Raw genomic sequence first — 15345 nt, forward strand, 5'->3', positions numbered from 1 at the left:
CCTTGGACATCATGATGTGTGCTGTGTCTCCAGAAAACTGAGCTGCTCAAAAAGCTACACACATCCCACTCTGACACTGTCCTTTTTTAGTTACAGCTCCTTCTGTTAGGAACTTCAAAGTAGTTTTAGGTCTTGAGGAGATATGGTGTTTATTCAGAGATCACTTTGGAGTAGTTTTCATTTCTTCTCTACCCAAGGTGCTCTGATACCACTTTCCCTCTACTCAGCTTTGGGAAGATTTTCTCAATAATCTGGTCATTTCAAGCATAATTCACTCCTGGTCTGCCACATCTCTCGCTGTAACATCCATATCCCCATGGCATTTGGGACACAACTGAAAAACTGTTAAGACAAGAAGAACAATTCTCTGCTATAACCCCTGTATTGGGCATAGATTTCAGGGGTTTGGTACAGGGATAGCAATTGTGACCTGCGTGGGAGGAGGCCTTGAGCTGCCCTGTGCCAGTCACAGCCATTTCCACTCAACTCTTACATCAGCATGTCACATCAGCTGAGAAGTACTGAGTCAAGGTACGGAAAAAAATTCTATATCCTGGTCTCCACACAGGGGAAGTCCAAATGTGTGGCCCAGTTGCCAGCTGAGTGACGCTCCAAAGCAGCCCCAGTTTGCATAATCACGCCGTAGCAAGTAATTGAGGATGAAATTTCAAATATGAATAAGCCCAAATGAGTTGATCAAGAATCACTTTCTATTTGACTGTCCAGCATACACAAATCCTAATAAAAACATTTGTTTCAGTGCAGAATATGAGTTTGCAGGTGTTTGAAAATCAACAGTCCTCAGATTTGAGGAAATGCTGTGAGTGCTGGAATATCAGCTCGATGTTACTATGACCCAGAGTAAGCCACTAGCACAAAAAGGAAGAAACCTCAGCAAGAACACCAGTGTTTTGTTTTCACTGAAAACAGATGCACTTTTTTACCTCATGTTAGCCATAACAAACCATAAAAAACCTAGATGAAATCAATTTTCCCAAGCATCAATTAAGCATAGTCTCTCCCCCTCCCCATTTCAGTCTTTAGCTCAGTTACCTCCTGTCATCATAAGGATATTACCATACAATAATGAGCATATTTTTATGCACAGATGGGAAAAGCATGCCTTGTCACTTAGTGAATACATCAGATTAGCTCTAGGCTTTACATAGCCACAGTAGCACTTGGTGAAAAGCAGCAGTGGGAAGTCATTAGTGTAGTGGGCTATATAGGGTACCCTGATCTCCTCTGCATGAAATAATACATAAACTGCTGCTGGCATAAGAAGAAAGCAAGAGCAGGTAACTTAAGTTTCCTCTTAGGACGAATTATTTCTGGCTTCAGCTCGGAAATAGAATTAGAGTTGTTTCCTTCCATTGATTTCCAGTACATAAAGCTTTATTTCTTTTTGTTTTAATTAGCACACAGAAGCCAACACCGTCAGGTTTCCAAAGAAATGAGTATGCTGAGGCCCAGCTTCAAGAGATTATCAAAAAAATGCGGGAAAGGTCAAATATCTATAAGGAAAAGCTGAACGACCCAGTGCTGTCTTCACCTGAAGGCAGTCCTACAGCTTGTAAGTAACTCTCAAAATAGCTGTGAATTTGTTGAGCTTAAAACTTGAAAATCATTTTGTGGGAACAGAAAATACTGTGATAAATTTTTTGTAAGTATAGTGTATTTATCCACTGAAAAGGATCAGTTTGTGCCCACTGAATTCAATTTATCCATAGTTCTCTACAACAAGCCAGGTCCCTAGGTACAAGCTCCCTTTGAACTCCATCGCTGAAGAATTTGGGAAAACAAATTTATAGAAGCAATATCTAGAATCATCCCTGTCAAGAAGCTCTTTGGATTTTAAAATAGCTCCCAAATATGTTTATTCACGGAGATGAATCAGAGACATATGAAGAAACATACATATATTATGAGTGGATATTAGTCACTATGATGAGATCTGCTGTGTAAATAAAGTAAATAAAAATCTTACCCTTGACAGCAATATTCTGGACACACTGAGGACTTTAAATCCAGGCTTTGAATGGATCAGACTCAGCTGATGTTAATTAATCATTGATTTTTTACAAAATATGAAACATAAAACAAATCAATATTTTTCCTCTTCAGAGGAAAGTCTGACTTTTTTTTTCCTTTTCACAAAGAATTGAATGTGGTGATTCTATGTTCTGAAACTTTTTAGAAGCTGTTTATAGCTTATGTGCTTTTTAAAAAACTGTAAAAAAGGGTGCATGAAGAACTATGAATTATACCATCTGATAAAGGAATCCTTTTCTTTTTAATTATTTCTTTGCTCATTTACCTCATTTGTTCTCTTTGCAGAACTTAAAATCATTTATTTCCTAAATTATTACAGAACTAGTTTGCCAGTTTACTGTTAAGCATGTGTATCCTAACCAGAATTAACAGCACACATGTGGACAACATTATCCAGCCCAAAGAAGAAAGAAGTGGGCTCAAAGGAGTGCCACAAGACTTTTATAAGCCTAGAAATATACAAAACCACAGGCTTCCCACTAGTTTCACCTACTGTGTCTTGTATATCAGGTCTCAGGAGAGGGGAGAGATCAGCCCATGGCACAGGTGTCTTTTCCTATCTCCATTCTCACTGCATGCATTCTTTGCAACAGTCATGGAAAGAGAAATGCCCAGTTGCATTAATGAATGCTGAATTATGAATTAACCTTTTCTTGCAAGTCTTATAAAAGGCATAACTTGTGGGCACTGTTCAGGGAAATAGAGCAATACAGATATACCCTGTAACTTAAGTGCTCTGTTCATGATGCACACGTTTATGCCAGTAGTGATTTTTTTCTCTAATTCTTTTTCTAATGCATTTAGTATAATAAACTGTAATTTTAGTCACTACCTAGTGTTTTTAGAAGAGATTTTAACATGATGAAGTTCTTGTTCATGTTAAAACAGGGTGTGGTTCTTGAGCCATTATTAAAATGCCACCCTTTGTGGCATCTTATGTGTCTAGCACCAAAGAAACCACCCCCACCAAAAGAAGAAAAAAAAGAAGAAAAAAAAGAAGAAAAGAAAGAGGAGGCAGAAGCAAAGCCAGAGGAGGATCATTACTGCGATATGTTGTGCTGTAAATTCAAAAAACCCCCGCTGAAAAAATACAGGGAATATCTGCAGCTACCAGAGACCATAGACTCATACACAGGTAAATTAAAAGCTGTGCAATAGAATGGGGTAAAGACTTATTGAAGTGACCTGGTGTTACATAGCACCTGGGAGCCAACCATAAGATACACATTCCAGTTTGCAACTCAGAGGGATGCAGAGGTCCTGCCCTAAACAACATCTTTCCAAACAGGAAAAAGACATGAAAAGCGACACCAGTTGTAAAGATGGTATGCACAAAGATAGTACGCAAACCAACCACAATTAGAATTCAAGTTTCTTGATCTAGAATTTGTACCATTCATTAGGGCCAAATAATTCTTTTGTCAGTTATAACACACATGAACAGCATGCAAAATGGTAGTATGAAATTTCTTCAGATGCATAAAATTCTGTATGCTCTCATTACCTCATCTTTTTTCCTATTTGCAAATTCTTTATGTGACTCCTAGTTCCATCTATATCACTTTAGCAGTGTGTAGCCTTGAAAAAGGGAGAATGCTAGGTTGCTCTGGACAGAATCATTCCGAGAGACTGCAATAAATGTGTCTAAAAGAATGACAATAGACTCTAAGTTCATGCCTGTAAGTTCAATGTTTTTTCTTTCAGATCGACGTTACGTAGGATGGCTCATGCTTGTGACAATCGCCTATAACTGGAATTGCTGGTTTATTCCCCTTCGCTATGTGTTCCCATATCAAACCCCAAGTAACACAATATATTGGTTTGCCATTGATGTCATTTGTGATATTTGCTACCTCTGTGACTTACTGATTTTCCAGCCCCGAGTGCGATTTATAAGAGGGGGAGACATAATAGTAAGTACTGGAGGTGGGATTTCCATAGGTAGTAGATGCGTGTTAAAGTAGAATATAGAAATTCCTCCAATCTGACACTTTTTCTTCTCACTATGTCAAATTATGTAACTTTTTTGTTTACATATATTCTTCTTCATTGACCTGCCATTCTTCACTGACCTTCCATTCTTCTATGGGGGAAAAAACATAACCATTGCCTACATTCTTAAAAATAGAAAAAACAGATTTGAAAGTAACAGATGAGAGCAGTTGAAACAAGCATATAGTCCTCAAAAGGAGTAAATTGGTGAAGTTTAACTTGAATCAATGATTATATCACATGTACTCATGCATATATACATCTGTTTGTATGTTTGTGTGAAAGTTTGACCTTTCTGTTCCCCTTATACCAGAATCATAGTCGAAGACAGTGCATATTCTACTAGGGTTGGACAGGATAGGATGTTTTGTAAAAGACTATGAGATTGTGGGTTTATTTTTTTCTAAAGTCAGAGCAAATCCTTGTAATTTTTAGGATACTTTGAAAATAATTATTTTGAGATATTATCTTTTGGGAAAATATGTACATTCAATTTTAATTCTAACTACTGTTTTTGGTTTATCTTTTTATAGAAAAATCCAAAATAAAATTTTAAGCAAGTATCTGAAAAGGGGTGAAAGTTTGCCCTTAATATACCAAAAGGACATCTAGGATATTAACTTTTCTTTAAAACCTTCCTTGCTTTTGATTCTCTAACTTCTTATAGAAAAAAAATATTTAGGAAAAAAAAAATTAGTTTTGATAACTTCAGTATGACATTACTGTGTCCAACAGACAGAAAATTCAAAATTATATATCCTCAAATGTAATTTGGAACTAGCTTTAACAGTGTTTTTACATAAAATTTTATACATTGTACATACACAAGATTACTGATACCCTTAGAGATAAAGCTGTGCAAATATCATTTGAATAGATATTAAATGCAATGCAGTGTAATGTAGTTTCCAGACCAAGACATTCAGCAACTGACAGTCTTGCCTAAATCCCACAAAACTCAATTTTTATGAGCTAAGTTAAAGCTTTAACATAGGAAGCTTACATTGTATTTCCCTTGAAGCTGTTTCTACAATTCATAGATTTTAACACACAAAGAGATCATCTACTGCCTCATCTCCTGCATTTAGTTTAATGCTTAAACTGATAATAGTGAAAGTTGGCATGAAAATATGCTTAAGATTTTAAAGTTCTTTTTAAAGTGTCTCTGATATAAGTACAGAAAGTATAAAAATAGATAAATTTTTTTAGATACTTGTGATTACCCTTTCTTATTAAGGTATTAGCCTCAGTTCCCATGAAGAACAGATTAAAAATGAATAGCTAATCACTGCTAATGAATGCAATGATGATTATTATAATGCCAATAATGCTAGCATGTTAATGCTAGCTTTTCAAGCGCTCATTTAGTACAACACCATCAGAAACACTCTTTGCATTTTTCTTGGAATCACTGCAGATAAATGCAGTTTTTCACCCTGAAATTGAAGGGGTTTGGGTCAAGCACTAAATGGTACAGATATCTTGAGAGGAAAGTTTTGTGGGAAAAAAATGTAAGGAACAGATTGGAAAATATCAGACAAATCCCAAGCCTCATTTTTTCAAATAGTTCTAATAAATTCTGATCTATTGTAAACTGGACTAATAAAAGTACTACTTCTCCCTCCATTCATACTTTTAGACTATCATTAATTTAACTGTCATCATCCCTACTATCAGTAGATAATTATTATTGTCGAGTAGCAGAGGCTAATTCTTGACATTCTGTTCTTGACTTTGTCTTTTTCTCCATTCATTATCACTGTAGATAGACAAAGTGGAAACGAAAAAATTCTACCACAGCACTGTGAAATTTCGGGTAAGTAGACCCTGTGTTACTGATATCAATATGAAGTTCTTTGTGCTCCCCCAGATTGCTTTAGGCAGTCTGGTTTTAGAAGCTGAAAGACTTTTAAGATGCGCTTGTGGAGTGGTCTCCCACTCACCAGCCACATGCCTAACATTTTAGTTTTATCAGAACTACAACTGAAATAACAGTATGTATTAATAATCAAATATACGAGATACTATTAATAATCCCCATGAAACAGATTAAGATCTCAAGCACAGAGAACTTAAAAGCAGGGCAAAGCTGTTGGTGTTTTCAAAGAGATAATCTTGCCTGTCAGTGCTTTGGGAAGCTACATGTTTAGCATGCTGACTCTTCAAATATTATTGCAGTCATGATTCAATCTAAGCAAGTTTTTGACAGCAAATAAATGCATGATGATTACTATGAAGTTTAAATTGACCTCTCTGCTCTTCAACAGCTTGATGTGATATCAGTATTGCCATTTGACATTTTATATTTCTTCTTTGGATTTAATCCAGCACTTAGAGTAAACAGGATGCTAAAGGTAAGCTCTGTGTTAGCGATGGATGGCTAACCATGCATAAATGTTTTGCAACTCAACAGAAAGCTTTTTATAATATTTAGGAATATGAAATTTAGAAATTGTAAAATATCTTCAGGCTAAGGTAGAATATCAGTAAATAAACCAACAAAAAATACGAGTTATAGTCTAGCCAAATTAAGTGTTTATTCTCTTACTTTTCTTCCAGCTTTTAATTCCTACTTTCAAAAGATATTTTGTAATTAAAGCTGGGTTTTTTTACATAATTTAAATTAAATTTATCTCAAATTACCTGTTTAGTTTTCAAAGATTAAAAAAAATCATTAATTATTGCCAATGATTTTTCCTCCTCTGTTTGTTATGACTGGTGTTTAAAAGCAAAGGAAGGAATTTTAAGGACGATATAAACTATGAACAGAATATTTATCAAGCATAAACCCACTTTTTTATTGAGCCAAAGACACCTGGAATTGTGTCATGAAGGGTCTGCAAAGGGAGTAGAATATGGTACACAGCAGGCTTCTCCGCAGCTAAATACATTCGCCTTCATACAATCAATATGTCGACAAAGAATCGTCTTTCATTTAACATTGTGGGGGAGACACAAGAACTCTGATAATAAAATGAGGGTGTTCTTGACTTCAATATTCAACAAAATTTCAACATTCCATAAATCAGAACTGAAATAATATGAAAGAATGGAAAGTTAAATAGGACCCCATATTAGGCAAACAGATGTGTACTGAACAAAAACAAAGAAAAATCTATATACAAATATACAAATATTAAAGGCTATCACTAAAGGTCAAGGACAAATACTTAATAGGAAGAATTTGATACAGCTGCAGTTGATACCACATAGAATCATCTAGTATGTGGCTGGTAATACATATAGTCACTTACTGGAGAACTAAAGGAATTTCAGAAAAAAGAAAAAAGGAGGGTTAATGCACGTAATTCTCTGTGATCAAGCTGTCCAAGCAATTATATATGTTCAAGGAAGTAGAAGTCATTTTATCTGCAGCAGTCTGACCAAATCAGCAAGGTTATTTCTGTAGTCAGATTAATGGGACACTTAACACCCAAAAAACCATTTAACTGAACTTTTATCTTTGCTTTTCAGTTCACCGTTTAGTTAAATGTCTGTCATGGTTTAGGAATGATATTCTTCAATTTAGTATTCCCACTAAAAACCATATGCTGCTCCCCCCTCTCCAATTGGAGGCACAAAATGCAAAGATCATATGTTGAGATAAGAACAACTTACTGGAAAAAACGAGATAAGAAAATGAACAGCAACAGTCACAATATTAATAACAAAAGATATAAGAGAGAAATTATTCACGTGGTAAAACTCCTTAATTAATCGACAATACCACGCAGCTCCCCCCACCACGTTTGCTCAATCAGAAGGAACTGCTTCTCTCTGGAATGGACCCCCTTTCCTCCACCCCCAGCAATGAGGTGAGGTGATACAGAATAACCTCTGGGTCCTCACCATGTCCCCTCCTGGCTACTGCAAAAATTAACCCTGTCCTGGCTGGAACCAGGACAATGTTTAAAGAAAGCTTGATTATTGAAAAACCCATTTTCAAAATATGTATGTGAACTAATGTCTGTACTATTATAAAAAGATGTGTACTCAAGAACAGTGATTGGATTGCTTTCATTTTTTTCCCATTCAGCATAACACATTCTTTGAGTTTAATGATCGTTTGGAAGCTATTATGGAAAAAGCATACATCTACAGGTATGTGCTGATAAAACTTGAGTAGCATGCAGAGTTGGGCACAGAATCCATTTCATATGATCCAAATCACATGATTTTATGAGTTGTCAGTTAAGCGCTGGATGGAATATGATATGTCTTTAACTGTTCAATTTAAGTTTTTTAAAATATGTCTTTACTGTAATCTTTAAAATAATAGATGTAAGGCTTCACTCACATATGAAATCTAGCTCAGTTCAGTTGGCCTGGTTCAGACAAAATATTTACCAAACTGAGGCTCCTGCCAAAATTTAATTGATCAAAAGTATCAGAAAGAAGTTCCTTTAGTGAAAGAACTAAAGAAGTTTCTTTAGGTTGCTAATAGCATTTCCAAATCCTCAGTAGCTGTTTATTTGTACTTAATAAGAGTTATGAGCTTGAGCCTGTGTCAACATTTTTCTTCAAACATGCTCTCCCTATGAACCTGGCATGTACAGAAGCTTGATCCTTCACTGCATTGACCACATTTGGAATGAGGACCAACTCAGCACAATTCTCAAATAGCGATTATAAATGCTGTCTGCTGTGTTCTCACTTTCTGCATTGACAGGAAGAATTTTAGATGCAACTCAAGCAGTCCATGGACATAGTTATGGCAAGTTTCATAGGCCCCTCAGCTGTCACTGATGCTGCTAAGACCCAATGAACCCATCTACTCTGTCACCATTATTGTCATCTACTGTCAATGTCATCAGCCCTAGTTTATCTTGTGCAATTTCTACACCAATAGATTCTTTTCTCTGTCCCAGTTTTGGGCCATGTATTGTTCCTCTGTGTTGCTGACGCAGAAACAAGAATATTTTGTTTACCATCTTACTCTATTTCAGAGATTATTGCACTTAATGGTACACTTGATATTTATACATTTAAATGAGAAGTTTTATGAGATTTTAAAACTAGTTAAATATGAAAAGGAGGTTGAAACATCATCTCTTTCACATTTTCATGTACCTGTGAAATAAAACAGGAGTTTGAAAGTTCTATGAAAGTATTTTTGAGATGCTGACCTTCATAAAGCTTATTCTTATGTAAGAATATAGACTTATATTCTTATATAATGCTCTCTTTTTTCAGTTATGGAAGACTGTTTTGTGGTTTCGCTGGGTTTCTTTTATTTTCTTTTTTTTTTAATTCTTGATGGTTCAAGAGAGGATTTTTCTGAATTTCCACAGATGTCAGTGTCTGAATCATTGCCTCTCTATCTTCTCCATTTTCTAATTTCATTAAAAAGTATGGGTTTTCTTCTGCTTATGGTTTTTAACTTTTTCTAATGTTGATAAGTTTTAGAGGTAATTGTTTTTAAATTAATTAAGTATTTTCCATATTATGTCTTTTGCATTTTGGAGTAATAACTCAGTGACTTTTCTATATCTCCTATAATGTTTGCAGTGAGTACTAGGAGATAAAGTTTTTATATACAGATAATTCTGGATAAAGTAACTAGTTTGTATATAACAATAATGTTGTGTCTACATGGATTTAAAAGAAATGGGAACAAATTTGCAAACTCATTTTCACTAAAATAAACAGCTTTACAAGGGACAGAGTTTCGCACTATATAAAGGTACGGAATGGGAAATGATTGTTCAGAGAAGTTGAGAAAGGGATGTGAGCAAGATCTCACTGGTCCTGTGAAATATATACAGCAGATGGAAAGACAGAGACAGCTACTCCGCAAAGCTCTTTGCCTTATTAGACATTTCTTTAGCATGATATTGGTTGAGTTTCCATAACTGTGTGTTGCTTCTGGTGTCTTTGCTTTGCCTGGTCCCAGGCCCACTTAGATTTTCAGTATTAAATCACTTGCAGAATGTAAATTCCAGAATCTAAATATTACAAAGTGAATCTATTTTCTACCTCATACTTCAGAAAGCACCAACTCCTGGTTTGCTCATCGGCAAATGAAGAACAGGGGTAGTTATACAGAAGAAGAACATAAACGAGAGCTAAAAAGTCTAAAAAAGTCAGGCTTTTTGTGCAAACTACTGCATTTTATTTTAATGTAGCAATGTTGCTTTGGTCTGAGATTCTGGTATAGTCATAATTTCAGCAATAAGTCACCAATTAACTAAATAATATCAAACTAAACTTCTACAAGGCAAGTGTATGTATGTGGGTGGATTCTCTTCTCAAACTAGTTTGAGTTTGAAGGAATAGAGTTGGCAAAGGTTACTTCCATTTTTTCTACCCATTGTGATAGATTCAATATGTGTCTAGAGAAATATAAAATATATTGTAGCAAAGGCTTCCAGAATCTTCACTCAGATCTCAGAAGTCCACTTGAATGGAATCAAATTTGTACACAAGACCTTGTATGGTCAATATTGCAATATTACTAGATCACAACAGCTATCTACTGTTCTCAATAGCTTTCAATCCTGAACACAGCTGTCCTGGAAGCACATCAACTTTTAAACAGAGAAGTGGCATTCATTTGTCAGCATCACAAAGAAGAAGAGGACACTTAGGTAGATTGCTTAATGGCACGGAGAGGTCAAGGAGGGCATGTAATGGCACCTGAAGAACCAGCAAAGGAGTGCATAATACAGAACCAACCACAGTAATGGTTGATATTATCTCCGATTAACTTGGTTTATAGACCAAACATATTTATATCTTATTAAATTTTCATAAAACCACATACTCAGTTATTCTGCGCTCCAAATTGTGTTGAATTCTAGCTGTAGCAGATAAACTACTTACATACCAGCTTCTCTGTGTTAAGGCAAGTCCTGTACTTTCCCTGTTTATTTATCCCCTGCTTGTATGAATATTTGAATGGAGACTTAAATCCAGGAGATCTTTCTTTTGATCCCCATTCACTGAATAGAGGATATACAGTGAGATCATTATTGTATAAAACAGAAAGCTGCTTGGTAGTTAAGTAGTTCATCATTGGTATTCTTCAAAGAACTGGCCATAAGCATAAGAACTGGGATTAGGAGTGATGTAACTCCTGCTGTAAACACTAAATTTGAGAGAATCTACTGCAGGCTTCCTAGCACAGCTCTTTCCAAGCAGTTCATTTCTGACCTCAGACATTTCTCAGTTTTGGTTCTCAAGTTTAGAGCCTATCTTGAAGAGAGTTTGTCAAATGCATTAGTTTGTACCCTCTAGCCTCATTAATGTAGCTTCAAATTTGTGTAAATATTCATAGCCATTTAAAGAAGTTGATTATAAACTCCTCAGGGAACCATAATTTAACAGTTATCCCATGTCAAATATTCTAGGAAAGACATTTTTTTGACTTTGGACAAATGTGAGAGATGGGTAACTGCCAGCTATTTTTTTCATAGAATCAGTACAGATGGGGAACTACCTAGAACACATGTAATATTAACATTGTTGATGCAAAAAAGGAATGGGTTCTATATTAAAAGGAAGGAAAAATGTAAGTTGTTTTACAGGAATCTGTTGACTTTTATAGGGTCATTCGAACAACTGGATACTTGCTGTTTATCTTACACATTAATGCATGCCTGTATTATTGGGCTTCAGACTATGAAGGACTTGGCAGCACTAGATGGGTGTACGACGGTGAAGGAAACATGTAAGTCCTTTTCTCTTGCAAGAGATTTTTGTTAATTTTGCTCCTTCCTGCCTCCCCCTCCTTTTCCCAAGCCTTTGCTTGCAGGGTATGCCCTTACTTTACAAGTGCTTGAATAGCAAACTTTTAGCACCATGACTGCTGATTAGCAGCTTTCATTACAAACATATTGGGAGGGCAGGTGCAGTGAATAATCAGTTTACCACTTTCAGCTTTTATAGGTTTATGAGTCAGTGTAAAGCACCAACTTAATTAAACATTTAGAAAGTAACAAGGGTCATAAATTAAACTTACTGATTGCATATCACATGGGAACCATTCGAAGGATTATATAGCAATCCCTCAAAGGAAAGAGAGGAATAGTTTAGTGGGGTTTTTTGCTGCCACACAGCATTCTACCACTAAAGTGCAATATTTTAGTCCCTCTACGCTGTGGTGATTGGTCTGAAAAAATTCCACCAACTTTCTCTCATCTTTTGGGAAGATCATGCTTAAAAATGTGGCAGAGTGTTACCAGTGGGAAAGACTGGATATTGGCACACTTTTCCACACTCTCCTTATGAGAACACTAGGTTGGGCACCAAGTAAGGAACATTTATTAAGATGATTAAGAGGAACTAAGAGAAAATAGCAAAGTCATAATATATTTTGTGTGTAGTTTTATAAAACCATATCTCATCGATTCAGTTCTATGAACATTTATTTATTTCAAAAGTCATAATATAAAGCCACAGAAGTTCAGTTTGTTCATTAATTACATTCTTTGCAAAACCACATATCTTACTGCTGTCATAAACCTCCTTTTAAAGAACTTTTCACCTTTTTCTTGGACATGTGCTCCTGTCTGCAGTTTTGTCAGACTTCACAAGTTTAATGTGAAGTCACTATCTTGAAGGATAAGAGGCTTTGAAAGCAAAACACACTTCATATAAAGCAGCACTGATTTTTTTATAATAAGGGTTATATCTCAAAAAAAATTACATTTCTGAAGTTTCCACACACCACTAAAATACACAGCTTCAGTACTGCAGTCAGGCATTTGAAAGCAGGGTCATGGAGCTCAGTGGGACCACTTATGTAAATGGAGTTACAGACAGGTATTTATTCACAGAATCAAGGCTTCCAGAAATCTTACAAGAAAAATGCAAAACTAATTTCCATTATAGCTATTTTTGTTAATGTCATTCTTGGGAATATTTTCCTCATAATTAAAAATAAGGTAAGTAAGACTAAAAAAACCTGAAAATTCTGAAATTAGAGTTTACTTGGTCTTCAAGTTTTTTAATGTTTCTTTAAAAAAGTTTAGGGAACAGGAAAGAAAGTCTACAGAGGGACTTTTTTACAAGGGCATGTAGAGATAGGACAAGGGGGATGGCTTTAAACTGAAAGAGGGAAAGTTTAGATTAGATATTAGGGAGAAGTTCCTTACTATAATGGTGGTGAGGTATTGGAACAGGTTGCCCAGAGAGGCCAGATTGGATGGGAGTCTGAGTGAAATCTGTTCTAGTGGGTGGTATTCTTGCCCATGGTAGGGGTGTTGATCCCTTCCAACCCAAACCATTCAATGATCCTGCGATTCTATCATATATCCATGTAAACCTCATTAAGCCATTAATTTATCTCAACATTGCTTGGTGAATTTATGACTTTGTTCTTTTGCCAGTATCTAACTCACACTGGATTATATGGTGCCATGTACATGGAACCCCAAAGAACCCAGGCTGAGCTGCATTTAATAAAGTATAGCTTTGTATCCCACTAACAGCAAATGCCTTCTGTATGGAATAGTCATTGCCTTAGAGAATCAGGCATGATATATTATCTAATTGTCAAATATTCAGGGATTTTTGACAGAGAGGCACTGTGTAAACATTTGTTACAATTGGAGATGCAATCTGAACTTAAACCTATCAAATAAGATACTTCCAGGTATCTAGGTATTCATTTATTTGGAGAGCAGGATTTAAGAACAGTATGGGGAAAATCTGTCATGAAAATTTACCAGTGCTGCAGAATATATTATGGCACAATATAATTTCCTTTCACATAGTATTCAGGGTTGACAATATTTGAAGCAAAATAGTCTCGCAAAGAATGGGAACACATTCAGAAAGAAGATTAGGCAAACATAGCTACCTAGCTAATTTTAAAAAATGACAGTAAGTAGTCTGACAAATAAACCAAAATTCTAGTGGTCTCAGATTACACTGACCCAAAGCAAATGATCTGGCACTCATTTAGTGGCATTAATGTTTTATGAAGAATCCCTGCTGTGTCCATAAAATATTGCTAGTTATGGCTAAAACCAGTTCTTAAAAATGTCAACACTTCTAGGATACTTTTTTTTTTCTTTTCCAGGCTAAAAAGAATAAACAGGCAAAAGATTCCTTTATCAATTTGATTACATATATGTTACTGAGCAGGCATACTAACTGATTAATTAAATCCATAACTAACAGCTGTATACACACTCAAACCATGAGAAAAATTATCAAAATAGCTCTTTTGCAAATCTCTGCTATCTCTATTCTTTTCCAGTTCTTGTCCAGATTCTAAAGCGTTAGTGTCAATCCAAGAAGACTTGAGCTTTTTTGCAGGGCAGCCTACAGTCAAAGCCTGACGTGCAAAAGGCAGTCTTTACTTTACTTTACTTCCCTGCAACACACCCAAATTAGCCACACAAGGTGTTCCCAGCGTTAAAAGTATGCTCACAAGCTTGATATAATTAGGCAGACAGACCTCGCCCTCCCCTAATGTAGAAGTGCAGCATCACTACTGCAACACCATAGTGTAGAGTCTATGTAAGCACAGCAGCATGATATTGAAAAGGCCTCTTAATTAAGTGGAGAATTTGAACTGTATGTGCTTATTTACAATCTAATTTAACTACCTAAGAGATCAATCTCCCTAATTCCTGGGAGAAATGGACAAATTCTTTAGAAAAGGATTCAAGGTAGGAATGTAATATCATTGTTCTGATTTGTCTGAAGGAAGTATCTCTCTTTCATCACTGTCCATAGAGAAACTAAAACTAGGGAGGTGAAATTCTCATGCATACCCTCCAGGTCAGCAGTAAATTTAGGCAAAACAAATAATTTCATTTTCCTCGTGGTATACTTCTGCTGTTTGCAAGTCATCCACAAGCAATCTGCAAAATTCTTCCAGGCACCTATTTGCATCTCAGTTTTGTTCCTCTTTAGCTTGCTGCCCTCCTGCTCTGAGCACAGACTTAGTGGACATCTGTAAGACCCAGAAAATGGTCACTGTATGTGTCTAGAACAACTCCACTTCTTTAGTATGCATTGTCCAATGAGCAGTGAGACTGGCAAATCTTAGAATGTGTCTCATGGGTATCAGCTGTACGTTGGTCTTGCAATAGGTCTGTTGTGTCACAATCACAGCACTTGCTATACAAAGGCAGTTTTGTGCTTCCAGACAAGCTGTGAATGCACAGCCCAACCCAATGCTTTCAGACCTGCTACCTGCAGCCATACATTTTAGGTAAAAGCTTTCTAGTTTACTCCATTCTGTCTGAGATCATCATACCCACATCTGATGAGCACATCACGCTAGAAAAAGAGGTACCAAGAAGGTCGTTAGATTACCAGTTTATAAAGGCCACTTCTTTACTCTGC

General features: G+C 35.9%; 1 protein-coding gene across 1 annotated transcript in view; it reads left to right on the forward strand.

The window, feature by feature from the left end:
* Positions 1-15345, forward strand: part of CNGB3 (cyclic nucleotide gated channel subunit beta 3) — a 46749-nt gene that overhangs the window by 14320 nt on the left and 17084 nt on the right. Inside the window, exons 3-9 of the mRNA XM_039380981.1 lie at positions 1419-1573; positions 2999-3187; positions 3757-3965; positions 5810-5860; positions 6312-6398; positions 8081-8145; positions 11591-11713. Coding sequence (XP_039236915.1) covers positions 1419-1573; positions 2999-3187; positions 3757-3965; positions 5810-5860; positions 6312-6398; positions 8081-8145; positions 11591-11713 — 879 coding nt within the window. The remainder of the gene's footprint in view (positions 1-1418; positions 1574-2998; positions 3188-3756; positions 3966-5809; positions 5861-6311; positions 6399-8080; positions 8146-11590; positions 11714-15345) is intronic.

This window comes from Pipra filicauda, unplaced genomic scaffold (assembly GCF_003945595.2).
Source record: "Pipra filicauda isolate LSUMZ 115617 unplaced genomic scaffold, ASM394559v2 scaffold20_size4479445_pilon, whole genome shotgun sequence".
Lineage (NCBI taxonomy): Eukaryota > Metazoa > Chordata > Aves > Passeriformes > Pipridae > Pipra > Pipra filicauda.